A 27,926-nucleotide genomic window follows, 5' to 3' on the forward strand; every position below is an offset into this window, starting at 1 on the left:
CTGAGGTTTTTGTACTTTTGTTTACCTGCTCCAGCCCTGCAGTCATCATTTTCCCATGGAGCCTGTTCCTTTCAGAAGTGGGAATGAGAGGTCAAGATTGGGATGCCACTGTTCCCAGAACTCCTTGGTAGACACAGCTGAGGGCTCTGTGTATCCGCGATGCACCTCCCATGCATGCATACACATGTCCATACTTGCATTTCTGTGTCTATATGTGTTGGAACCATGACTTCATACCAATACCTAGGTTCATTCTGGTTTTCGCCCTTTCCGTGTTTGTGACTCTCTTATCTGACACTGTCTTACTGTATTTACTAATTTCGTGCTCCGATGTGTATCCGGTACTGTCTTTGCTGCTGCCCCCGCCTGGCTCCTGGCCACCCCTGTTCGTGGTTATTCCTCATCTTAGGGCCCTTGTGACCCTGCAGCAGGCTGCCCCTCCCCTTGCTTGGACTTGGCACCCTGTCTGGACTGGGAGGTTCTCTGCCTACTACCTGGCTTCACCAGAGACAGAGTGGGGAGCAGAACAGGCTGACTGACGAAGTACACTGCTGAGGGGAGCAGCGGCGGGTCAGGAGAGGTCTACCACACCATGTGGTCACCTCCGGGGCAGGCGGGAATCGAACTCATGCGGAAGTGGCTTTAGCTTCTCAGTGCTGTGCTTTAACCTGCTGCACCACCAGAGAGGGCCTTTACCTGGTTTTAACCCACTTGATAACTTTGTTTAGGATGGAGAGGGGAAGAGGAAGACAAAGATTTATATTTATGTGTGATTAGGTTTTAAAGATAGGCTTTAAATAAATAATCAGAACTGGCAGACATCGTGAGTGAACTCGGTGAATGAGGTTTGTGGACGCTGGGCTAAGTGAGGCCTTTCTTTTTTTTAATTGATGACCTTAGCGACATAAGTTTAGGCCTAAGTGAGAGGACAGAACACCCCCATTCTGTCCCATGCTCACCTTGTTCTTTAATTGTCTAAAGCGATTCTTTATCTCCTAGGTCTCATTTTTTGAGGAAGAACGGAACATTTTATGTTGGAGCACGAGCCCTTGGCTCCCCCAGTTACAGTATGCTTTTCAGGACAAAATAAACCTTTATCTGGTAAGTCGTTGTGTGTCCATCTCTCTAGAGTTAGTCTGCGTTGCGATACCCGGTGTCTCCACTGTAGAATCCAAGAAGGTTCTTGCCAGTGTGGTCTGTGTCACTGCTCCTTTGTTCTGTTTTCCTGATGCACAGGTGTCTTCCTGTTCTCCTTGTCCCGCAGGTTGAGGCCAGGCACTTACAGACAGCCCCATTTGGTGTTGGGATTGTAGCTACAGCTTAAAGGACAATACTAAGAAGTCATTTATTGGGGAATGGTCCATTTTTACCTTTAGTAGACTCGTAATTTAATTTTTAAAAGTTGAGATCGTAATGCATGGTTATTGTAAGAGAATGAAAACATTGCAGGAATGTGTAAAATAGATGGGGAAGTTCTCGACCTTTATGCAAATCCCATTCCCAAGGGAAACAAATGTTGATGGTTAATGGTTCTTCTGGCCCTTAACTGTGCCTCATGGGAAAAATGCTACTGTGTCTGTGTGTATAATACATGTAAATAGTTCATTTTACAAAAATAGCATATTGCTCTCTGCTCTGCCTCTCAGCTTGCTGTTTTTCCTTTCAGCAGTTGTTCCCAGACATCCTTCCTTGTCAGTACATGCAGATCTGCCTCATTCTTTTGAATCCGGCCGGAAAACTCCCTAATGTAAATGTGGGATGAGTTATAGGATGCTAACATTCATTTTGGGGCCTTGTTTAGGTTTTTAGGGGTTTATCTTCCCAAAGTAAAGAAAGGTATCTTGAAAACAAGTTTTACTCCTAAGCCACCCCTTAAAACAAGTCTATCCTGTTACCGTGAATGGAGATTAGCTTTTATAAGAGGTTCAGGTAGGCAACTAGGGTAAGGGAGAGGTGGACTCCTATTTATCTAGAACTTCTGTGGTCAATATTTGGGGGCTTCACTGCCTTTATTTCTGACCTGAAATAAGCAGTTGTTTGGCCTTGGTTTCACCTTAGTTGGGAACCCAGTGCTGATAGAGAGTTTCTCGGGGGCCCCACTCTGAGCTAGCATGTTTGCATACAAGCACCCCAGAAAGTGGGCTAGCGTGGCCCCTCTCCCTTCAGAACCTGTACACTGGCCTACAAGGTGTGCCTTTCCTCGAATATGGGCTTGGAAGCTTTCCTTCCCTGAGAGCTGGGGTGTGGAGCCCTGGTCTTCTCAGGTGACCTTGGTGTGTTTCTGGTCTCACCAGTATTCCTGAACATGGGTTGCAGGTGCAGCATTTACCTTGTGTTCCCTGTGTCGTGGGGCGCTCTCAGATGTGGCTGTGTTAACATAGCTCTCCATTAACCCCCAGAAAACATGTGGTCTTGAAAAAACAGGAGTTTTGTTCGTTATTGTTACTTGCAGAATTTTAATGGGCATCCTGCCAAGCGACTCAGAACTCCAGCTTGTGAGCCTAAGGTTCGTTTTTGTGGCGAGACATAACAGCAGCCATCCTGGAGCTACAAAGGGCTTGATTTTTGGCAAAAATTTGCTGGCGCTACTGCATAAATTAGCTCATCTCTCTATTTCCTTGGTCAAAGAGCTCGCCTTGCTCTCCTGTCTCAGGCAAGGATTGTCGAGGTGCTTTTGGACTCCAACACCATCAGTTTTGGCATCGAGGATGCCAGGTGCTGAGTGTTCCATATAAAGGGACACAGATGAGGACTGGCGGTCCGGTCATGAGTGGTTCAGGGAAACCACTGCTTGCTCCTTGGTGGCCAGCGACGGAGATCACCGGGGCCCTGGAGTGAAAACTCACTTAGTTTTCGTCGTGTTGAGCGTGGTGTTTTGTTTTCCTTATGGTGTCTTTTAAAGCACGTGTCGAAGAGGGTAACATCTGGGCATTCTGAGAACCGTAAACTCTTTAGTGTCTTCATTCTTGACCCTACCAGTTGGCCTCGTCACAGTCAGAGATTTCACAGCTGGGGACCCCTGGACACAGCCTTCCTGGAATTCCTCGTGGATTGGCACATGTGCTGTTGCTCTGCCAGGACAGGCTCCCTACTGCAGGCTTCCTTTTTTGGGCCTTTTGGCTCTAGGGCTTCCCTGTGGGTTTTGCCACTGGCGTTGGCCTCCTTAGTTTAATGAGCATCATCCTGGGTTTTCTAGCCAGCATCTTGCAAGATGGGAATGATCTTGAAACAGCTGTTTGCTGGCGTTCTGGTTGCCTTAGCACATTGGTACCTGGGTGCAGTGACATTTTACACCCTTCTTTAGTAGCTCAACTAGTTATTACTGGGATCTTGTAATTATTTTCTTGTCTGCTTTCTCAAGTGCTTTGGTACTTTGGAGTAAAAGGCTTGCTAAGGATACAAGTTCTCATATAAAATTGCAAACTTAGCACAGGAATTAAGATATGATTATAGACCTACCATCCCTTATCTGCAATTCTGAGAGACCCAGCGCTCAGAATAACCTCCAGTTCTTTTGTTACTTATTTGGCAGCAAAACTTGACCTGAACTCTCTTATTCATTTCCCTTCACTGTGACTATTCATACATTTTACTGCAAAATGTGAATGCGTTTGAGATCCCAGGTACTACCTGAGGGCGTTACATGTTATCAAGGCTAGTCACCATCTCACCTTTTAAAATACTGAACATTTCTGAATCGGGGAAACACATCTGTCACAAGACAAGGGGACTGCGGAATCTGTGTTGGCATCGCAAGGTACTGAAATTGCACTGTGTCTGCTGACTATTTCCATAACGCCTTGAAATTTGGGGAAACAAAGTGTCCCCTGGCAGCTAGGTACGAATTTGTAATACAAATGCAATTTAATTGAAGATACATTTGAAATCAATGAAAAGAATTAGCATTCTACCTCCGATCTATTCCTCACAGCTGCCCCTGCACGCAGTCCTGTGTGTACTCTGAGAGTGGAGGCTGCCACCTCTTCCCCCTGCATTATGGCAATAACCTCCGAGGTGTTCTCTCTGCCATCTGCTGTGCCCTTCCCCCAGCGCTTCTGCAGCCAACTCATCCTGCTGTTAAAACCCTTCAACACTCCCTGCAGCCGTCTGGATGAAGGCCAGACTGCCACGTGGCTTACAGGCCTTTTCTCCTCCACCTTCAGCCTCGGCGCTTGTCCTGTGTCTCCTTTCACTTTACACACATCTTGAGCTTTCTTGGGTTCTTTGAACTTGCCTCTGACTTGCCTCTGTTCACTCTTTTCCTCTGCACTTGGCTGACTCCTTCTGGGCATGCACCAGATGTCACTTCCAGAAACCCTCCCTAGTCTCTGCTTCTGGAAGAGATGTCCTTCTGCCGTGCGCGCACAGTGCCCTGTCCTTCTTCTTCGCGAATGGGTGTTGGTTTCCTCTCCTAAGCTACAGCTTCTACCAGGGAGGTGATGATCTCGCTCTTGCTTCCAGGAGAGCTCCCCAAGTAAACGCTTAAGAAATACTTTTGGATGAATGCATGATTAACTTATAGAAATTTGATTTACATGCATATTTACCTATGTTACAGAAATCATGTTAAGTATGCAAGTTTTTCTCTCTAGAGTGCCTAATTCAAAATGGACCCAGCATGATTTTCAAAATATGAAAAATATAGCACAAGGAACTTGAACTTGGGTGCTTTTGAATTTTGATAGTTAAAAATTTCCCATTTTTAGATACATACCAGTGGGTATGGTTTACCATTTTCCAGCATATAGAAAATTCTAGCAAGGCCCATTTTCACATCTGCTTCCATATAATAGGGCTAGTCTGTATTATGGCAGGCAGCCTGTGGCAACTGCTTTGTCACTCTGGTTCATGAAATTTGCTCAGTTCTGTAGAACACATATCTTCACTCATGTCCTTCCCTGGAGAAATTGTGCTTTACCAAGAAAATAGTGTTCTACATCACATCACTTGTCTTGCTGTATCTAAATTCTTTGTGAGCTTCTTAGATCAGCTTCCCACTGATCATTCCGTAGTCTCCTTCCCCACCCCCCCCCCGGTTGCACATAAGGGTGTATTGGTTAAGGTATAGACTAAGCTACTGTAACAGAAAGACCCCCAGTAAAGTACAAGTTGGTGGAGCAGCTTTGCCACATAGGATTCAGGGGCCCAGGTTCCTTCCATCTTGTGGGCCCCCCACCCCTTAGTATGCTGCCCTGTTTGACATGCTTGAAGTTGTGTTGTTTCCTGGCTGTGTTCGCCGGACTGGCAGGAGAAGAGAGCAGTGATACAGAGCAGGCAAGCTCTCTGTGGAGAAGGATGTGGGAAGTGGGTATGTCATAACTTGTTGACAGCCTTGGGGCTGTATGTCTGATGCCCCAGCTATGTGGCCTGTATCCAGCTGCCCTCTTCTGTGGCAGAAGGGAAGAATAGATTTGGGGGAGAATGGTCTGCTCCTTTATAGGTAATAGAAGGTGGGGCTGTGGTTTGGAGCTAGGCTCCCTCCCCCCACCTCACATACCTACACTCATTGTATTATACTTTGTGTTAGAAACTACTTCTAACCACCATGCTGGTTTTGATGTCCAGGGTGGGATTAGTTCTCTATAGTTCCTGTGTCGCTTTTAACTCATAGCCAAACAATTTCATAAACAATAAGTAATTCCTTCCCAGGTTGGAACAGTTTGGGGGCGGGTCATTCCCTGGCACTGACCCCATGGCCTATCTGCACCCTGGCCAGTCCTGTCACTGGGAGTCTGGAGGGAGTTAAAGAATGCAGCTCATTGTTTATTTTAGTGAAAAGTGGCAGCTTGTGATAGTTTTGACAGCGAGACATGTGCTGTTTTGATCTCTTGGAGGAGAAGATCCAGTTTTCAGGCATGTCTCAAAACTCGCCCGCGTGCTTGCCTGTTGCTGCTTGAGAAGCAGAGTTTGGAAGCTGGCAGCCCATCACAGGAAGCTGGTGTTCAGGATATAAGTTCTTTTATTTTATTCCCCGCACTGTTCCTTATTTGGTCTCTCCAGAGTTACTGGCCTTTGCAGCTTGAATTTTCTCACCAGCAAAACAAGATATTAATACCTTTTCCTGCCCCGGTTCAGTTATAGAGCCTGTCATTGCCTGGGGGTGGGGGGTTGGGTGGGGGGCGGATTTCTTTGACTTCTCTGTGCCTTTGAAATCACTGTTCTGTGTCCTGGTCTTTTGAGGTGTAGTTCAAGGGAGTGCATTTAGACTTCCACTGTTTTAGGTAGTTCAGCTGTCCCAGTTTGGCCAGCCCCACCTTCAGAGTTTCTGATTCAGTAGATCCTAGGAATTTGCATTTTTGTTACTGTTGTTTTGAAAATTGTATAACCTTTTTATCGAGGAAACATTGGTTTACACCACTGTCTATAATTTAGGGGTAAAGGTCTCACCTCCTCAGATGTCTGCTACCATCCATGCCCACCACTAAGGAATTTGCATTCCTCACCAGCTCCCAGGTGCTGCTGCCACAGGCCTGAGACCCACATTGAGACCCACTGGCCTATGGCAATAGGGGCAGCTAGTTAGAGTCTGATGACTACTTCTCCGTTTGTTCCTCTGTCGTAACGTACACAGCCAACCTCCCGATCCTTGCTCTTTCAGGCCAAGGAATGTCACCTGCTCCCCTGCTGTTACCTGCCCCCTGTTTATTCCCTTAGTCTGTATTCACCCCTTTGTAAGTAGCCCCTTCACTGATCAATGTCCTCATTTGCGCGTGCTGCCTGTTTCTTGCCAAGATGCTGGATGATTCAGTGCTCAATGAGGATTCTTTGAATAGATGGATGAATCAGGGCGGGATTCATATTTTCTGAAATAAAGGCCCTTCTCTTTTTCTCTTGGTCACCTTGTCCTTCAGGAAGAATAATTTAGCATCTCTGCCAGGGGCCACTGTGCATAGAGGATCCCTTCTCACCTCCCGCATGCCAAAGATCAGGAACACTGGGCAGAGCAGATAATGATGCCAGTAGCATCGCATTTTCATGGTGCTTTCCGTCATGCTGATTGTAGTGCAAGCATCTCAAGGACACATTTCTCAGAGGTGGCCAGCACAGCGTGTCTCTAATGACACCCCATACAAATTGAAGTGGAGCTCTAAAGGGCTATTAACTGCCCACACCCCCTCCACATAAGCATGCAAGCAGGATTTTATACACGTGCATGTGTGTATGTGCATGCATGTATGCCACCCCCCGCTGCACCCCCTTGGTTTCACATGCAACACAGCTGGTGGGAATGGCCATCCTAGTTCTTGGGGTGTAGCTGCAGACACCAGCAGAGAAACAGACACTCCTTCGGAACCCAACACATGTAAAATTTACCCTTTAATTAGCATCTGCACCTGCTGCCGTCAGAAGGGTCTGTCTCAGTTGGCCTGAAAGTCTTCTTTTAAAAGAGCAAGTCCATTATAGCTCCAGGCCAGGCTCATCTGTCAGCTGCTGTGCTGTCTCTGCCATCCACAGGGTTGTCATCACATTGTAGCACTGTTTCACCAGAGGGTTCTTTTTCCTCCCCCTTCCTCCGGGCCGTTGATTACCATGGCTTGGTGAACATCATTTGGATGACTTGCAGCTGCTCATTGTGTGCACCACGTCCCTGTCCTTGCCAGGGCAGAGGGACGTTGCTTCAGTGCTGATGGACTGGTTATTTTCCAGCCCTTTGTTATCTGTGATCTTGTCTTGATATGCAGAAAGGCTCCAGGTAGTCCCTGGAGACAGGTGGCCGCAGGAGCCTTGGCAGAGTTAGAGTCTGGTTTCCCCCTTGGGCCCTACGGGACAGGCACTTCTCATTGGGTGGGAGTGGGGTTGGCTTTACGACCTCACAGCAGCTGGTTTCAGCGTGGCTGGGCTGGCTGATCAGATCATCCCATAGCTCTGATCAGATCATCCCATAGCTCCTCCATAATGTAGATTCCAGGCCGCCCTGGTTCCTGCAGATTCTTGGAGCTTGAGCTTTTGGTCCCTGGAACCCACATATTTTACAAGCTCAATGAATGTTTGAGATGGGAAGGAGACATGTCTTATCCTCACATCTACTTCTAGAGGTAGGGGGGTTGGTGAGAAGATTCAGCAGAGACAGAGAGGGGAGCAGAACAGGCGGATCTACTGAAACACACTGCTGAGGGGAGCAGCGGGTGGGACAGGAGAGGTCTGCTGCACCCTGTGGGTCAGCTCCAGGGCAGGGGATTGAAATCCTGCTGCAGTGGCTGCAGCTAGTTCATAGTGCTGAGACTTAACCTATACTTTTTAAAAAACTTTGTTGTCATACTGTTAGAAGTTCAGCTCCATGAAGGCAGGGGTTTTGTCTTTTTCGGTCATGACTGTTTTCCTCTTATCTGGTGTCGTGCCTGGCACGTGACAGGCACTTGAATATTCCCTTGCATGAATGTGTCCTATCTGTCTTAAAAAAGTGCTTCTCCCATGACTCTGCTGCGCAGGCAGGTTGGGAAGCTGCGCCCGAGAGGATGAGTCGTCTTCATGGCTCAATGGCCACTGTGGGGATCACCACAAGGACATCGCCCAGTGACAGCAGATTGGGGTCCTGTATTTGGACAGAAGCAGTTGTTGTGAGCATGGCCGAGGTGGTAATGCTAGCCTGAAGGATTTTATTAGTGTCTTGCTCATCCCTGGTCTTCGTTGACCGCCAGTCATCTGGTGTGCAGATCTGAAGAGCCTTAGTTTGTCATTTCTTTAAAAAGTTTTTTAATGGGTTGTGGTAACACATTTCAGGTGTACAGTAGTTTGCTGCTTTAATGATGCTTTTGGTACCATTTAAAAAATTTCAGAGGTCTTTTCTGGAAGCACCTGAATGCTGGTGTCTTTAAACTCAAGAACTCAGTGATTGAGGAAGCTCAAACTGGCCACCTATCAGCGATCCTCCCGTGGCTTCAGTGCTTCTAGGATGGGCAGCAGGTTGCCAGGGGCATGGCTCGGGGGAGGCCTAACTTGTTGGGAGAGCAAAATCTACTCGGGAAGCGGCCACACTAACTTCTAACCATGTGCAGCTGGAGCTTTCTGTCTGTAACGTGGGGTGTGGGTGGCGGGGCCGGGTCGGTTCGTTCCTGGGGTGCAGACCCGGTCTGTGCAGACGTTTGTGCCACCTGGCGTCTGAGTGGCCCAGGCCGGGGCGCCGGCTGCCTGGCAGCGGCTGTCATTTGTGTTCTTGATTTCCCAGTCAGCGGGGCTTTGAAGAAATGGAGAGCTGCTCAGCTTGTAGGGAAAACTTCTTCAGCGTGGGTGGGATTTTCAGCTCAGGAAAGTGGATCTGAAGAGGAGCAAAAACATGCATCTTGTTGCCGTTCTAAGAGATGGTTTTGACGGTCCCAACTATCTCATTGGTCATTACAGACAGAATCTTCAGGAGTAAACTGCTCCGTACCAAATAGTGATGAGTTTGTGAGCTTTTAAAAGTTTTCAGTGGCGACGTATTTGGCTTTCACATCCTTAAACTTTCAAGCTGCTTGGTTTCTATCACATCTTTAATAGAGCCAGATTAGAAAATTTATAACGACATGCCATCATAAATATGCATTGTTCTTATTTTAAGTCTTTGTGGTTTTAAGAGCACGAGTACTTCTGTTATTACCTGCAGATTTCTTTTTTTTTCTTTTTTCTGGATGTTTAAAACCTTTTTAATGGCAATATATATTTAAAACAGACACAAAAATTAGCACTCACCCACATACCCAGGACCTGTGGAGAACCAGGTTGGGATGAGTGGGCGAGCTGCAGGCTGCCAGGTGGCTCCTGTGAGCTGCTCAGGACTGGGGAGTGGGGCTCATGTGTGCTGTGAATTTGGGGGAAATAAAGTCTGCATTTTAGCTGCCGCCCCTTCTAAGGATTGCTGCTCTTGTTAGTTCATAAGTCATTTTTTTCAGTAGTTTCCATGTCTCTGGAACCTTACTCTGCTCAGGATCTGCTTGAGTATTTGCTGCAGGTAGGTTGTGAGTGGGGCGTCAGCACCCAGGCGAGATGAGGCCTGAGGAGGCCAGGCGAGGCGCTGGCTGCTCCAGGGTGCTCTGGCATGGGGTTGACTGGGTGCTGGACTGTACGAGGCCATCCAGGACCTCTGGGGGTACGTGCAGAGTAGCCTCTGGAATGTAATACAACAGGAGGCCCTTGCACAAAATTTTATTACTTCACCGGCTGAAGTAGATGGAACTCGTGCTATCCAGGACCTGCTCATTTAGTGTTACTTGGTTCAAAGTTGCGTCTCCAAGCACCCATCCCTGAGTTCACAGAGGATGCACTCTCACTTGAGAGATTTAGTGAGTTTTCTTTTGGAGGTGGTCAGAGGTCACATTTATTCAAATCTTGCCTCCAGAAATTATTTGAAATGACATAAAAGACATTTCTAGAGGGCTCATAAAATGGGAAATCAGAACAAAGGACAGGAGGAGGAATCCGAGGCATGACGTGGCTGCAGAGACGGTCAAGATGGGTCCTGGCTTCTCCCAGCACAGTGCCGGGCCCTCTGAGACTTGGGCTTCCTTATCCCCAGGCAGCATTGTGAGGGAATTGGCTCTGTCCCTACTCTACAGATGAAATTGAAGGTGGAGTCATCAGGCTGGAGTGTGAGCTACCCAGGCCACCAGTCAGCCTCCTGTTCACTCAGACTATCACACCCACTTATCAGCAAAAGGAGGAAAGATTTCATTTCCTTGGGGTAGAACATTTTTTTTTTGTTAATCAAATATTTTACCTGAGGCTATACTCTATATTCTTCTACATTTTTCTATGTATATACCAATGGATGTAATGATTTGATTTTTCTCATAAAAAAGGGATTGTCCTTCAGCCTACAAGGGCTGCTGCTTTATATTATCATGGGACAGCTTTCTGTGGCAGTGTGAATAGATTGAATCCATTCATTTTTAATATCTGCATCTCATCCCATCATTTAGATAGATATTTTAACCAGTCTCTCACTGATGGACATTTGGGTGGTTTCCAGGTTTTTTCCCCCCATTACAAATAGTGCTAGGGTGAATCTGTTTATTTATCTGCAAACTATAAGTTCCTATAAAATAAATTGTCAGGAGAGGAACTGCTAGGTCAAGGGGTACATTATTTACATTTTTAATTTTAAAACTGTATTTATTATTATTTTTCACATTTAAATTTTTAGTAAGGACAGTCAAGCTGATACTGGAAAAGATTGTATCCCAGTTAGGACACCTCTCCCGCCTTCTGCTGGTGCCGAGCGGAGTGCAGAGGATGCAGGAGGGATTGTTACCCTCTAGGGATTGCCGTCTCTGCTATATCCCTGATCCTGAGGTGTCGACTTGGGTGGTGGGTGGATTTAATTCAACTTTTCAAGCTTGCCTTGCAAGCACTGTGCATGGTGTCTACGACTAGTTTTTCATTATATTGGTTCTCTTGGGTAACGGGTGTGATTTCTTTAGGGCAGGAGCCTCGTCCTACGTGACTTACAATATGTCTCACACATCTTCATTGCTTTGTGGAGACATTGTAATTATAACACGTCAGATAATATTTGAAGATCTAATAGAGGCAGTCAGTTTTTTTTTTTTTGGAGTGTGAAGAATTAATAATTTTGGCATTCTATAACAGGTCATGGAATATCAGCCTGGCGGGGACTTGCTATCACTTTTGAATAGATATGAGGACCAATTAGATGAAAATATGATTCAGTTTTACCTGGCTGAACTGATTTTGGCTGTTCACAGTGTTCATCAGATGGGATATATACATCGGTAAGTGAGACATTGACGTATACTGAGAATTTATCTGTAATACCCAATAATTTCTACAATAGAGTGAGTGTAGCAATGATTTTAGCATCAGGATCATGTGCCATCCAATTTTTATATCCAGTCTTAACTATCACTGGTTGAAAGTAAATTTTCCAAGATGGCAAACATTTCAGCTTACCCATTCAGCAGTGAAATTGATCTCGGGCTATGATGTTCTCATGTTTGCTAGTAAGATCTGCTGATATAGCTTAAAAGACCGGGAACACTTGAGTGGGTTATTTAGGTTATATGGTAGCAAAACTGTATTTGATTTGCAGCGGGAACTGGCTTACTCTGGAAGTGACAGACCACAGTTGTGCTTCTGACTGCACCTCTCGGTAATTCTAAAGATGTTCCAAAAATCCTTCATGGAAAAGTGTTTCTTTATAGCTCACTTGATGTTTTATTATGTACCTGAGAATGTGGGAATGGGATGATGGTTAGACCAGGAATCACAAAATCTGCTATGGAGTTTTAGTTTTTCCATTCACTGGCTACATGACCTTAGCAAACCCCCTTGCTTCTATTGGCCTTAGTTTTCCTACAGCTGTCTCTAGAAGACATAATCCATCTAATAACACGCATTTCTTCTCTTTCCTTGCCTTCTTGCCATCATTGTTCTTCCTTCCCTCTCCATTTCTCTTCCTCCTCCTCCTCCTCGTTCTTTTTTAACTTGTTTTGCAATATATGTATATACACATATATATACACACATATATACACATACACTATATATATTTATATATATACACACACATACATACATATACTTACAATACTATTTATATACATCAAAGTGAGGTCTCGATAGCAGAATACAGACATTAAGATTCTTGGCCCAGGTTAGCTCTTGCTTGCTGATTGTTTTTGGAGAACTCAATATTAATTTGTGGCCCTGATTTTCTTGTAGAGATGTCAAACCTGAGAACATTCTCATTGACCGAACGGGACACATCAAGTTGGTGGATTTTGGATCAGCTGCTAAAATGAACTCAAATAAGACGGTAATAAAACAGAATAAGAGATCATAGTGGAGGTTGTACTAAAAAGTGTTCAGTGGTCTTCATAAGTTTAGGTTAACAGGTTAAAGTTGAGTCATATTTTGGAGACTTCATCTGCTAGTGAATCAAATGACTTGGTTTGGAAGAGGGGTGGGAACACAAGAGTTATTTTGTAGACTTACTTGACCTTGGCGCTCTTTTGTAGATATTATCTATGAATAGCTGCAAAACATGTTTATGAACATTTTTAAAGTTTGGTGAAAAAAGGAAAATGCTTACTTTGTTTTCCCTGCCTTAAGACTTTCTTCTATTACATTATCTTTCTTACCTTTAAAATGTTTTAATGAAATGTAACTCTTTCATCTCAAATCCTCTATTTCCTATGCAACAAAATTGAAATTAATCACCAGAGCATTTGAACTAAATATCCTTAAGCATCAGGGACAAAAGTGCTCAAAATGTCAATTCTAAGTCCTAGACCTTTGGTAAAAATTAAACTATTCCATGTGCTAATTAAGGAAGGCAGGAGGGTAGCTGTTAAGATCAAGAGTGAGAATTGCTTTAGGAAAAAGAGCACCAAGTGAAAAAAAATAGATTTCAAATGTCTGTTGATAAAGTTGGTGCATACTAAAATGTGAATTTTCAAGTCCACTATGCAAGAAAATGGTAGGTCTAAGAAAAAATGACTTAGATTTTAAGACAAATTTTGCTATTGAATGAATTACTTCATGACCTGACAGGCTATTAGGAACTTGACCTTTTATTCTTTCTCTAAAAAACACTGATTCTAGTTAAAATGCACAAATTTAAGCAGTTAAAGATGCTACTACTTGAAATCACTGCCCAGCTCTGAGAGTATAGTTCTTTCTATAAAGGGCAACATGTGAAAAGTGCTTTCTTCTCTCAAGCTCCTTGGAGGAAACAGGGGTGTTATAGATCTGTATCACTCCTGTCCGTCCTGGCTTCTTTACCCTGCACACACAAGATCTATTTGGCATAATTTCCTTGGCGTTTAGGCCCTTGGAAAAATAGGCCCCCTGTGCCCATTTTTTTTTTTTCTTCAGATTATGATCTTACAATGATTCCACTGAATCATTGCACTAAGAAATAGGTTATAGAATTAAACCTGTTTATCTTCGAAAAAATTATGAGCATTTCAGAAATGCGCAGGAAAACTTAAGAAATTTAGTGGAAAAAAGTGCAGAAGAAATTTACTATTAATGCAAAGTTTTACCATCTTGCACTCAAAAGCATAAATGTATTGCAATAATGACCTTAATAAGCTCATGCATCTAGAAACAAATGGAAAAGTAGGTTTACAGTTTGATAATAGCACCTCAGCAAGACTGGCAGCTGGGGTGGGCAGCTCTTTGCTGTGGGGAGCGGCTGGAGTACGGTAGGGCATTGCACTGCATCCCTGGTCTCTGTCTGCTCGATACCAACAGCACCTCCTCCTGTGGCTGTAACAACCAAAACAGTTTCCAAACAGTGCCAAATGTTCCCTGGGAGACAAAATCCACCACTAGACCAGAACCACTGCAGTAGATTTGAGACGTGTCAGAAAACTAATGAATTAGAGCTGAAAATATGCGTCTGCAATAAGAAAATCTATTCAGAACACTCGTCCAAAGTCTCTGCTTGGCAAATAAGTGAGACTTGGGAGGAAGGCCTTGTCTCCCTCTGTGGCTTCACTGTCTTCCCAGCCCTTGTCGGAGAGAGACTCATATTCCTTGCAGAATTCTGTTTTTCGGTGTTTTAGACTGTCCTTTTCCGTTTTAACTGAAGCAGCCTTCACTCCAGGTGGGCAACCTCCCTGAGGCACTCAGATATTTTTGCAGCTCAACCTCAACCCTTGACTATTTTGGTCAAAAAGACATGACCTCAATTTTACATACTTGAGACTACTGTTTCTCTTCTCTTTTTGGAGAGAGAGTCCCCTCTCCTGAACTTTGTGCTTTTAGACTTTAGAGCATGACAAGCAGATAAGAAGGAGTTTTTAGCTTTGTTTTAATCACAAAGAAAGCAGATAACCTGCACTTCAGATCAAGTCACATTTGGATATAGGATTATAATTTTGGATCAGTAGTAGTGAGTTAAAAATGTGGTTTCTTTATTACAACTGAGATGGGAAAAGGCACAAAATGATGTAAAAATAAACAATTACATTATTTAAAAAAAATGTGGTTCCTTTAAATGGACAACTTTATGGGCCAAAAGTAAGTTCTAAATGGAATTTTGGTATTCCAAATGTGTTGCATAAAATATAATATATACTTTCTGAAGTTCTTCTGACTTACTCAAAATCAACCCTTTCTCCTGCCACCCTCAAATGTTATCTATGTATTTTGGGCATTTATCAATCTGAGCTGTCTATCTTCCATTGTCTATTTCAGGCTTCTCACACAGAATGTTTCTTTGGAATATTTTTGCTCATAGACCTCAGTGGGCCCTCAGTGGGTTGAGCTGAGGTGTGCCGTTGCCTTGCTGTGTGACTTAGTGTGTGTCACCCACTTCACTTTATTAGCCTCTCAAAGAATGGCCAACAGCTAACAGTCCAGCCTGTCTCACTTAGCTCTCATGGAACAATTATAAGGCTGTTGTAAATAAAGAGCACAATAGCATGTTAAGTATAATCAGCTCCACTGAGCAGTGGGAAACCATAGGAGAGAGCCCTTTTGGAGATTTATGTACAAGTGAAAAGACTGTGTTTCTTGTCCTCGGCAGAACAACAACAGCAGAGTCATCCCCCACTCCCACCCTTTTGCAGGGTATGTCCAGTTCAGTAGGAATATTAGGTTGAAATAGTTTTATGTTCAAGCATTTTATGGGAAGGGCATTGGGAAAATGAGACTGGTTTTCTTAACTTCTCATCTGCTTTCTTTCTGAAAGCATCAGTGTGTAATCCTTTTTTTTTTTTTAACCCTTCTTTGTCCCAATATATGACCGATTCTTCTATCTCATTGTCTCCTCCTGAATCAGTGTATACTCTTAAAATTAGTTAAGGCTTAGCAATAGGTGTGTTCTGCAGGCAGGCTGGTGCCTAGACATGTCCCACTTCCACTGTCTCACTGCCATGAATTGCTACCAGAGGAGAGTGAGAGCCTTATTAGGACGTGGGAGATCATTTGTGAAAGAGATTTAATATGCTTGGAGGTCAATAACTAATGGAGGCATAGTAGCTGTAGCTGTTATTAAAATCCTGTTGTTAATTACTAACAAGTACTGTAGAACCTTTTATAGCTTTCTAGTCTAATAAATTTTAGAATATTACAAAGTGGTTGGCCATAAATGTATAATCATACTGTTCTGGGGCAAGCATTATTTGGGGAGTTACCTCACTCTCTTCATTGAGGCTAATCATATTAGTTTGAGAGTGGGGCATTGACAGTTTGTACTTTCTGGCTGGGACATGCTGATAAACCTGACCCAGGCAGGTTTCTTTGAACTCTTCAGTTGGGAACAAGTGACCTAACCTTGTGAGCTGCAAACAAGGAGAGCTGAATATGCTCAAATAGTGAAGCCTGATGATAAAAGAAATCCAACAAGTGTAAATGATGCATATTAGACGGCTGTGTATTAATAGTCCTGCAAGTAATTAGCGTAATTAGGCGTAAAGGGTAAGCATTTAATCAGTGATACAGCGGCATTACCAGTGTCTAGTCAAACTAAGATGGTCTTTTTTCCTCCTATTTTGCATTTTAAAAAATATCTACTGCTCACTGTCAGTGTTGAGGATTTTTTTTAAACCAAAACCCTGTAGTTTAAAGCTAATCCTATGCTGAACCCATATAACAAAGACAGCATCTTAGCTTACATTGCCCAGCATCAAGGCTCCCCCTTACCTTAAGCCATTTTCTATTCTCCAGGCATATGGCACCTGTCATTCTGTCTTAGACTGTTTTCTCCTTTCTCCCCATTTCTGTCCATCAGTATAGGCCTGGGGAGTTTCCTGGGTGCTGTGACCACTTAGCTTTCCCAAGTAGGTACTTGCAGTGGAAATCCTAATACCTAAACCGATGGCTGCCTGGTGTTAGGAATTATTGTGCCACAGTGCTTTCTGAGTTTAGGATTTGGAAAAAATCTATGGTTGGATTTGAGAGAAGAGGAGTAATGAAGATGAATTTGTTTCCTATAACAGCGGCGACAGAGAATGGACAAGAAGTAAGTCACAGGCTGGGAGAGCTCAGGCCTTCATCTTTGGAGCAGGGAGACCTTCCAAGGGCCCCTCCAAATATTCACTTTCCTCCCAGTTCCCAGTCAGATCAAAACAAAGGGAATTGACTGTTTTGGTATCGATCCCAGCCTTAAAGGGATGCAACCATTCCTATAAAATCTCTGCACTCACTCAGGGGTACTTAACACCCGTTAGTGGGGAGGAAGTACTTCAGCACCACGTGACTGTCAGTGTGTGAGAAACCACTCAGATGTGGAGTGACTGAACAGCTGCTCAGCATAGCATGTGATGGTCACACCCTCTCTGTTTTGACGGGGAAGAACATTCATTAGATGACCCTTAGACTTCAAATTTCATGATTTGATGAAACTTCAAAACAATTTTGAAAACCAAAAAGTTTGCCAATTATTAGGTTGTCCGTTAAGGGGAGGGTGCTAGAAGGGCAGAAGACCTGCTCTGTCATCAGCATTCTCTGAAGAAACAGGACATTTAAACACTGAAACAGCCAAAAGGACACATTCTTAGCAAAAGGGGTAGTTCTTTCCATGGCTCTATTAACTTTATGAAAAGACCGAAGTTGTCCTAATCTTTCTTGGCCAAGGTCAGTTGCTTGGGGGCCATTGGACTGGAGGACCCTGGGTCTCTGAACAGTGGAGAGGGACCTACAGGAAGAGGAGTGGGGGGAGGGTGCTGAGGAAAATGAGCTCATTAATATATGGCCTTGGGTGGAAGGTATTTATCATGTCTTGCTCTGTGGGTGGGCTATAGTCACGATATCGATTCCAGATATTTAAACTTGAAATAATCTCAGCACGTTTCTAACACTGGCTTGCCAGCTAGCTAGCTGCCAGTTTCTTCCAATAATGGGTAGGCTGACCTTCTAAATAGGATTTAGTATCATTATGCTATTCTTTTAAGAGCGCTTCTGTCCTATCAGTAACATGTTCCCAGGAAGCCCTCTTCCTTTCCAGGTGTAGATCCCACTCTGATTTGTGTAACGGAAGGGTACATGTCATTAACTCGTTGATTTGGCTTTGGATGCTATAATATTATGTGCTTTTTTTTTTTTTTTTAATTAGTAAACTTTTGCATTTCCTGACAGTGTGCCACTTGACAGAGGTCTAAGTGCTTGGGAGAGTAGTAATCAGTGGCAAATAGCTTGTGTCTGAAATGAAGCTGTTGGCAAGCTACTCGAGGATCATTGAAAGTTTGCTGTGCTCATTTTATTTGTGGGTTTCCAGGTGAATGCCAAACTCCCCATTGGGACCCCAGATTATATGGCGCCGGAAGTGCTGACCGTGATGAATGGGGACGGAAAGGGCGTCTATGGGCTGGCCTGTGACTGGTGGTCTGTGGGAGTTATCACTTATGAGATGGTTTATGGAAGGTCCCCATTCACTGAGGGCACCTCTGCCAGAACCTTCAGCAACATCATGAATTTCCAGGTAAAGAGCCATTAGTGCATTTCAAAGTAATATTGAAAAATGTTATTTAAACATGGTGTGCATGAGCGTTTATGTGTAAACTGGCAGTATTGTATCATAATAACAATAGCAAATACTTACATAGCCCTTACTTGGTGCCAAAAGCTGTCCTAGACACTCTGTTAATTGTATTTCATTGACTCTCAGCTGCCAGAAACTGGAAGCCTATGCTGTTGTTTTATGTACCATTAAAAAAGAAACACTGAGCCAATCAATGTGTGATTGCATTGCTGAGAAAATACATTTTGATTTTAGTGCTGATAAATGTGGACATGAATCTTCACATTGATGAAATATAGTTTATTTGACTCAATAAATACTCAAACAACCCTGTGAAGTAGATAGTATTCTCATTTTATAAATGAGACCAAGGCAAGTTAAGTAACTTGCCCAAAATAACAGAGGAGTCTAATTTGGAGGCCCATGGTCTTGATATGTGCTCAACTGCTGCTTACTACTACTAGCTATTGAATATGATAGTAGAATTGAATGAATGCATGAATAATATATATGGGAAATATAAAGTAGAATTGAAACTATTTTTGAGTAACTGTGCTTGCTACTATATTCAGCCCATTTCTTAAGGGTAGGATAAAATGTATGGTTTAGTTTCAGCCAAAAGGAAAAGAGTCTTGAATCTCTCCCAATTTTATCTTTCCAGAGTGCTTAATACTGTTTTTAAATGTATCAACTATACATATTTTAACATATGTATATTATTTGTTATTCTTGTCACCCCTGAATTCCAGTTTTCCCTTACATGATTCTTGGGGCGCACTTACTCCCTTTTCAATCCACTCCCTCCACAATGAGTGTGTTGCTGAAGGTTCCTGGCAGCTGCCAGGTTCACAGTGATTAGCAAGGAGAAGGCGCTCTCTGCCTTGATCTCCGCCATCACACAGAAGTCAGAATTTATTGTGCATATGCAAAGGTGTTTGGGAGCACATGGAGGGAGGGAGGGCAGAAGACGTATGTGCGGAAGGCAAGGCGGGTTAGGCAGGGCGTTTGAGACAGAGACAAGAGAGTGATTCTTTCAGGCAGCTTTAAATAGCTCATCATTGTCGGTCAGCCAGGGGCAAGATGGGGAGTCGGCGAGATGAGACAGGAGAGGTGCAGGAGAGGTGCGAGGCGCAGTCGGGAGGGGTGGGGAGCCCCTGCCAGGAGACAAGGCCTGTTGGTGTGAACAGATCATTTATTTGGAGAACATGCCTTTGATCCAAAGTTCAGAGGACAGAAAACTGCCTTCTTTAAAAAAATAAGAAATAGACTTGCACACATGAAAAATACCTTCTTAACTTTCAGACCCGAGAAGCTGAATTTGCTTAAGAAATAACTATTTTATTGTTTGGAATAGCGCTTTTTGAAGTTTCCGGACGATCCCCAAATCAGCAGTGAATTACTTGATCTGATGCAAAGTTTGTTGTGTGGCCAGAGAGAGAGACTGCAGTTTGAAGGCCTTTGCTGTCATCCTTTCTTCTCTAAGATCGACTGGAACAACATTCGTAACTGTAAGTAGTTTCTTTGATGATAGAAAATGCTTAAGAACTATCTGAAATTAGCCTAGCCCACAGAAGCTTGTCTAAGTGGTATATGTAAAGGCTCTCATTATCAACAGCTCTATAAAAGTCTAGTCATGTAACTGACTTTGAGTAAAAATTCTTTGTTAAAATTGTTGGCACAAGTCTGCCATATATCATTTATCAAATTGTGTTCATGTGACCTTTCGAGTATTACTCCTCAGTAAGTTAGAGGTACAGATTGATGAAATTGGAAGATTGTCACTTGGTTTGACATGTTTTTTCTTTATCTTTTGTGTAAAAGAACTGGAGTGTAGGGCAGAGATGCTGGGGTTGGGGTGTGAGAGGATTCACTAGAGACAGACAGGGAGCAGGACAGGTGGATTGACAGAAATGTACTGCTAAGGGGAGTGTTACAGGACAGAGGGAGGGGCACCCCAGAATCCAAACCTATCCACTCTAAATAGGTTCTGCTATCTACTGCATCCAAACATACTCAGGTATGTAACACCTTCAATGGAAAGGAACTTTAATACAATCAGTGTACCAAACAGAAAAGGGAAGAATATAGTTCTCAAATCAAGCACCTGAAGTTACCCATCCCCTTGGGGATAAATGCCCAGCCAAACAGGGCTGGCCCAAAGCAGCACTTCTAAGACTGGAAAGGTTGCCACATCTAAGGCATCTCCTGGTGGGGACCCACGGGAAAGTTGCAGAAGGGGCCAGGCAAGTCTGGAAGGAAAAGAGCAAGATCCAATCAAGAGAGCCTCACTGGCAACCTCCCCTGGGTCTCCCATCCGCACCTGTTTCAACCAGCTCAGGACCAAGAAGCAGGCGCAGCTTCTGCAGGCGTCTCTGTTCCCCGGGCCTCCTCCAGGGCTCCTCCTCGCCCCCCATCCTGCTTCCTTCCTTCCCCAGGCTCCTTTCTGTCTTCTTCGCCTCCCTGCTGTGCTCTACCCTTCCTTGGGTGGGGCAGGGAACCTGGAACTTCCCATTTTCCTGGGGACCACCCTGTTACAGGAGAAGTCTGCTGCACCTTTTGTGGGTCATCTCCCTGGCTGGGGATTGAAATTAGGCCATAGATGTAATAGTGGTGACTTAACCCCTTGGCCACCAGGGAGGCCTGTGACGGGTTTTTTCCCAGAGGAAAAAAAATGGACCTAGGTATTTCCCTGGCAGTTTGGGAAAAAGACTCAGCTGTGTGCATTGTGCCTAAGATGCTCTGCTAATGGCCACGCTTGCACTAAAACTATAGACCCTGCTCCGTGTTCATTTGCTTCCCTCGCTAACAGTTGACATGTGAAGCTATGACTCACATTCAATAGATTCATTCATACAACACGTTGTAATCAACAAACACAAACTAAATTCAGTACAAAGACCTGATTTCTTATCCACAAAGCTAAAATGCTTGTTTTATTTACAAACTGATGTTTTTTTTAAAAAACTGTTTTATGTCTTGGATTTAGTCTCTACTGAAAGTGACCTAATGACCTGACCCAGTAGTCAGCACAGATTGGAGCTAGTGGAAAAGCCGCTGGCCTCTTTGTGCGTGTGTGTTATTTTTAGGAATGGAGGGAAGTGGAACCCCCTTTTGGGTGTCAAACCATGCTCGGGTTGGAGCTCTGTTGTCATTATCACCTTGGGCATCTTCAGTTGGCAGGTTTGAGTACATTTGAAGCCATTTTGAGCATTTCTCTCACCTCCTGCCAAAATATTGGAGCCACATTTCTGTGAAGCTGCCCTGAAAATTTTGCTTTCTTCTGACAATGCTCTTTTTTTTTTTTAATTTTTTCGGCATACCCTCCCCCACCCCAAATCTTCAAGGATTATTAGCATTTTTAATTAGTGATATTTTCACTGCAGTCTTCCTTTCTTTGCCCTTCGAAAGATTTGATGCAGATGAAAGATTTAAATACAGTTCAAGTACTTAATCTTCTCTTGCCTTGCCATTTTATCTCGCTGTAATCTTCTTGAATGAGCAGTGAATTATTTTTTTTTATGCATGCCCTTGCTGATTATGCTTAACAACTATTTCCACTAGAGTAAATCAGTGAGTGGTGATCAAGTGCCCAGATAACTTTATTTTGTGTTTTGGTAAACCTTGGTAGTGTTTTGGTATTATGTTGGACCCTCAGGTTTTGTTCTAGTCTTTTCCTTCCACACTTAGACTAGCTGGGGCTTCCAGGTATATTCTATAAATGATGCAGAGCCCTTAGGCACACACGTCAACTCAGAATGTGGCCCCTAGCTCCACCACGAAGCCTCTCTTTTGTTTTCAATGACTTAATTTTTGTTTTGGTAACATTTTTCTTAATCGAGCTAACATTAATATAGAACACTGTACGTGACATAGGGGAGTAGTCTCACCCCCCTTCAGAGGTATGTTCACCACACCACTCAAGCACCTAGTCTTCCAGCGGTCTGTCTTTTGGAAGGTCACGGTCATCTTTGGGATGAGATAACTTTAATAGGTCAGTGTAGTGTAGACCGTCTTCACTCTTGCTCACACCATGCCCTTCAGTGGCTGTCTGCTTAATGAGAAGTAGCCACTTGTCTTTTCCTTAGCTTTGACACCTGCTTTCCCCACGTTTCTCCCCATTCCATTCCTTTCAGGGAATTCTCATTCAACTGAATTCTGATTTTTTTTCCAGTCATTTTTTTTAAATGAAAACTATGTATGTATAAGATAATAGCATGATTTGATATACATGCATATATAGGGAAATAATTTCTATAGTCAAAGTAACAGTTCTTCCCTTACTTAGTTACCTTTTTTCTTTTTCTTTTTTATAGTGAGATGTATTCTCTAAGCAGTCTGTTAGCATTATTAATAATAGTCATATGGTGCATTAACTCTCTAGATTTATCACCCTACATATTTTCAACATCACATTCTGACCCACATGTCCCCATTGCCATTACCTCTCCACTTCAGATAACCTCTGTTCTACTTCCTGCTTCTATGTATTTAACTTCTTTAAGATTTCACATCCAGGGGCTCCCTGGTGATGCAGGGGTTAAAGTCTCATGCTATCAAACTATTACCAGCCACTGTGGAATGGGTTTGAGCCCTGATCAGGGAGTTCACACACCTGGCAGCAGACCTCTCCTGTCTTTCCTGCTGCTTCCCTCAGCAGTGTATTTCAGTATATCTGTCTGTGCTGTTCCCCACTCTGTCTCTGGTGAACCCTCTCACCTCCCATACCTCTGTCCTACACCTGAGTTCTTGTATGCATAAATAAAATAAATCTTTAGAAAAACATTTAAAATTACAGTAAGATTTCATGTACAGGGAGATCATGCAGCTCTTTCCTTTTTCTCTCTGGCTTATTTAACTTAGCATAATGTCCTGCAGTTTCAGCTATGCTTTTTGCAGATGGCAGGATTTCCTTCTTTTTTAAGGCTGAGTAAATGTTCCATTGTATGTGCATTCATATATCAATGATGTTTCGATTGATGATGGACCATATATTAGATGGCGTCCCTAACAGGTTCTCCCATACAGTCTGACTGAGGAGCAGGCTAACCCATCCAGCTGGGGGTAGTTACTTGCGATGGCGTTTGCACAGTGACTAGATTACCTAGTGATCCTTTTCTCAGGATTTATCCCTCTCTTTCAGCTGTGCAAATGCCAGTTTCTTTATCAGTTCATCCACTCATGGTCATGGGGTTGTTTCTGTATCTTGGCTTTCTTGGGTAACACTGTCATGACTATTGGAGTTCAGGCACCTCTTTTGAGTTCTTGATTTCATTAACTTTGGCTCTTTATCCAGAAGAGGAATGACTGGATCTGATGGTAATTATATTTTTAGTTTTCTTCAGGAACTGCCTTACTGTTTTCCATAGTGGTGGCACCAGTTTACAATTCCTCCAACAAGTCTACCTTTTCTTCACATCTTTGCCAACACTTGGTTATTTCTTGTCTGTCTGATCATGGCCATTCTAACAGGTATGAGATGATCTCTTGTGGTTTTGATCTGCATTTCCCAGGTGACTAGTGATGTCGAGGATCTTTTTATGTACTTCTTGGCTACTTGTATGTTCTCTCTGAAAAATTGTCTTCCTGTGTCCTTTGCCCTGAATTCTGATTCTTAAAATTCTTGATGTTTTTTTTTGATCTCTAACTTCTAGCATAGAGGCCCTGAAGAATCATGCAATATGTTTGCTTTGATATTTTTTCTCTTGATTTTAGTAAGCCTTTTACTTTGAAATAATGTTAGATTTATAGAAATTTGCAAAGCCAGTACAGGGTGTTCCTGTATACCCTTCTTTTAGTTTCCCCTTATGTAACTGTCTTATGTAACTGCCACATTTGTCAAAACTAAGGCTAATATTGGTACATTACTATCAATTAAACTTCAGATTTTATTTGGATTTCACCAGTTTCCCCACTCATGTCCCTTTTCCTATGCCAGGAATCAATCTAGGGTACCATATTGCAATTAAAGCATTTGTAGTCGAAGGGACTGATCCTGGCATAGATGCTTAGTGTACCTCAGCCAGTGGCTGAATCTTCATGTTCACTGGGGATTGCTGGTCTCTTTTTCTGGAGGGTCTGTGGCCTCCCTTTTGATTAAGACAGCCATGGTATTAGTTTCAATGTCTCTTAGCAGATTTTTCTGGCTTTTACCAACCTCTGATCCCTACAGATTGAAAATATTATTGGATTCTATGCTACTTGAACTGTCTTTCAAGTAGGTAATGCTAACCAACATAAATTATGTCCTGTTTTTCATAATTACATGTTGAGTGACCTTCATCAACTGAAACACTTAAAATCATTAAGTTTCCTTGGTGTATGGTTTCTGCTTAAATACTCTATGGTTCCAGGCAACAGACTGCTTCCACTTGCCACACATGAGATTGTCCCTTGTGAAAGCAACATTAGCCTCTCTGCTGTTTTATCCCTAATTCTTTTTCTTGTTGTAACCCATGAAAGGAAGTACTGCTTAACACAGCAGGTAATCATCTTCTAAAACTCATTATCTCAAGGGGTGGTCCCAGTAGCATATATAAATGAGATTTAAGAGGGATCTGGATAAATTTATGAATGACAGAATGGGAGTGGCCACTGAGAGAAATTAGGATCTGCTTTGGTTTTAACATTGAGGTCCCAGGAGCATCTTTGCACCCCTGGTCCTTGCCTCTTGTGGTTGCTGTGGGCAACACCACATCAACAGGGAACCTGACCCAGTTCAGGAAATCATTCTCCCAGCAGGTCAACAACTGTGGTGAGTTACTGCCCTATCCATGGGCCATCAGTTACCCATGACCTTGATATTTCATTCTTAGCCTCACACGATCAAACATAAGGTGGAATTTTGAGCTGTTTATTATTATCATTATTTCAAACCTGCTTCTCAAGTATCAGTAGGAGACTTCTCAAGTACTGAATGCCCTGGGTTGTTCAATTCTGGTGATGACTCAGATATTGGGCAGCAGTCTGGTTGTACCAACCTGATTTTCTAGGCTTCTAAAAAAGCTAAAACCAATAACAATGCCTCTTCCATGGCTTTGGGGTTAGGCTCACATTTACCAGCATCATGTGTCTGGTCAATGGGAAAACTGCTTGCTGGTGTATCTTCTGACAACATCCTTTTAATATCTTTCCCCAAAGGCTTAGTAAAGCCAATGGAACTGGTGTGCTTGCACCTTTCATCCACAACTGCCATGTCTCAAAAGTGAAGATTGCACGATGTGAGTGCTGATAATAGCTTACTTCCCAGAACATCTCAGGTTCATGTGTTAGAGAATGTGTATTGTCTGTCATGATGACAAAGATCTTTTCTCTGGCAGGACCTTTCTTGCACAGTTCTTATAAAACTAATCTGAGTCTTCAGGTCCTTTACATTTGTTCCCAAGGAGTATGTTTCATTTTGATCTGATAGTGGCTCAGTGGTGGTAATGAACACTGAGATTGTTGCCTGCCAAACAGGTCTCCTTTCTGTTCTGATGGTCATTATCTGCTATCTGGCCCTGGATGGAAAGAGTGAAATTGCAAGTATGCAATCCTGTGGTTGTGCAATAAGCCTGAGGGATGTTGGCCTTTGGTACAGAGGGGAGGCATTCTCTGGCTTCCTGTCTTGAGTGAAATTCTTACCTATTGTGTGCAGGAATAAGCCTGTATCTTTCTGGATGTTTTGCTCCATCCCTTCAGTATGACAGAAAATACTGGTTTAGTTTTACTTGCACCTATTCTGTGTCAACTGTTAGGTGGTTAAGTATAGCACACTGTAGCATTTCAAAGCAATTTTGTGAGAAATAAGGCTTATTCTATCCCTTTTACAGATGTGGACATTGGTACCTTCTCCCAGTTCATGCAGCAAGTGATACCTGATTTAAGTTGAGGTCTGTGTGGTTTGAGAGCAACGTTCTTTCTACAGTACACTGCATGCCTCAGGAGAGTCACTGTTAATAATAATAGGGTATGTGTTGATAACAAATAATAAACTGTATCACACTAGCGAGTGGTTTGATCTAGGTCCAGGTCGGTACACTTGGCATTGCAGTCATTTTTGAATCTCCCAAATGATATTTGATTATCTGTAGTATGCAAGTGCTGCATTAAGGTGATATGGCTCTGCTGATGAACACATTTGGTTACAGTCTTGCCTTCATGGAGCTTATAGTCTAAGCTGTAGCCTCTTTACTTAAAAATAGCATTGTGGTCTTATTAAATTGGTAAACCTTAAAATGATAGAAACTTGAGTGCTTAGGAGGTCACCCACTGACTTACTAAATCATATGTGCTGCACTTTATACAAGTGATAGACTACGAGCCAGGGCCCCTTCCAAGCACAGCATTCTTTTCTTTGTGCTAACCCATCTACCTTCCCCACCCTTCAGATCTAACCTGGGAAAGGACAACTTTCTATTGATGACTTACTTCTAAAATCTAGATTTATAGTCTTGTACTGATCAAGAGGACCCACTTTGTGTTTTCTATTTACTTAGAACAGGTTTTCTCGACCTCAGTGCTACTGACATTTGGGACCAGATCATCCTTTGTTTTGGGTATATGAGTTGTAGGATGTGTAGTGATTACCTATGGATGCCAGTAGGTCTCCTCCTTGCAACAGTGACATCCAAAAATGACTCCAAAAATGTCTCCCTGTGTATTATTGAGTATTATTGTCACTTTCTTGTCTCTTGTTCCAGAATATTCTATGCTAATATAAACACCAGCACAGTCTATACTCTTAACAACATTGTTACATCTTGCCTCCCAAGATTTCAAGAGTTCTTATTGTCAGGTTATTTTCCTGTATCAGTGATATAAACAAAGGAGAAGTGTTAGAGACCCTTCCATGTCTGTCAGTGAGCTGTACTTGCTTTCCCCAAGTGAAAATCCCTCACAGTTTTATCATGAATATTTCACTTCTTTGTAGTGTTCTTTTAGAATAGAATTATCTCAGTGACTTGTGTGGCTTGTGTGTTTGGGTTTGTTTTGGGCCTTTTAAAAATCTGCCTGTTTGGAGTTTTTGTTATGTGAGTAGGCACTAGGCTCTGATTTGTTTTCTAAGCTAGTTTGAGAAAGATGGTAGATGTGCTTCTCTGTTTGCCTTAAGTCTGTCTCCCTGTCAGAGACCCCCTCAGTCACTTCAGGCAAAAGGAAGTGAGGAGAGGAGTGGGGGGACCAGCATGAGGAAGAGGAGGGTAGAAAGCGGAATGCTTTAGTAGTGATGGCAGCAACTCAACTTCCCAGACCAGGGGCATGTGGGTACCACCTGCTACAACATAAAGAAAGAGTAATGAAGAGATGGTGTCAGTGGTTCTTGGAGTTTCTAATGGGCCAGGCCAGCAAATACTTATGTACCTCTGGGGGCTGTCTTGTTTTTAGAGAATAAGTGATTGATAGGAGAATACAGGCTAAAAAGAGCTAAGTGTTTATGAATTAAGATTATAGGATATCCCCCTTCTAGCCTGAATTTAGAAGCTGTATCCAGAGATGTAAAAACTGATCTTAGACTGTTTTTCTCTGAGAGAAATTGAGTTGGCTT

At 43.1% G+C, this 27,926-nt stretch overlaps 1 protein-coding gene across 3 annotated transcripts in view; it reads left to right on the forward strand.

Moving 5' to 3' along the window:
- The window catches only part of CIT (citron rho-interacting serine/threonine kinase), a 149,969-nt gene that overhangs the window by 14,802 nt on the left and 107,241 nt on the right, over positions 1–27,926 (forward strand). For all 3 annotated transcript variants that reach the window (XM_012731088.1, XM_012731089.1, XM_012731090.1), the window contains exons 4-8: positions 1,000–1,101; positions 11,566–11,708; positions 12,658–12,751; positions 18,164–18,367; positions 19,761–19,914. In XM_012731088.1, coding sequence (XP_012586542.1) covers positions 1,000–1,101; positions 11,566–11,708; positions 12,658–12,751; positions 18,164–18,367; positions 19,761–19,914 — 697 coding nt within the window. The remainder of the gene's footprint in view (positions 1–999; positions 1,102–11,565; positions 11,709–12,657; positions 12,752–18,163; positions 18,368–19,760; positions 19,915–27,926) is intronic.

This window comes from Condylura cristata, unplaced genomic scaffold (assembly GCF_000260355.1).
Source record: "Condylura cristata isolate star-nosed mole 26May11 unplaced genomic scaffold, ConCri1.0 scaffold00029, whole genome shotgun sequence".
NCBI lineage: Eukaryota > Metazoa > Chordata > Mammalia > Eulipotyphla > Talpidae > Condylura > Condylura cristata.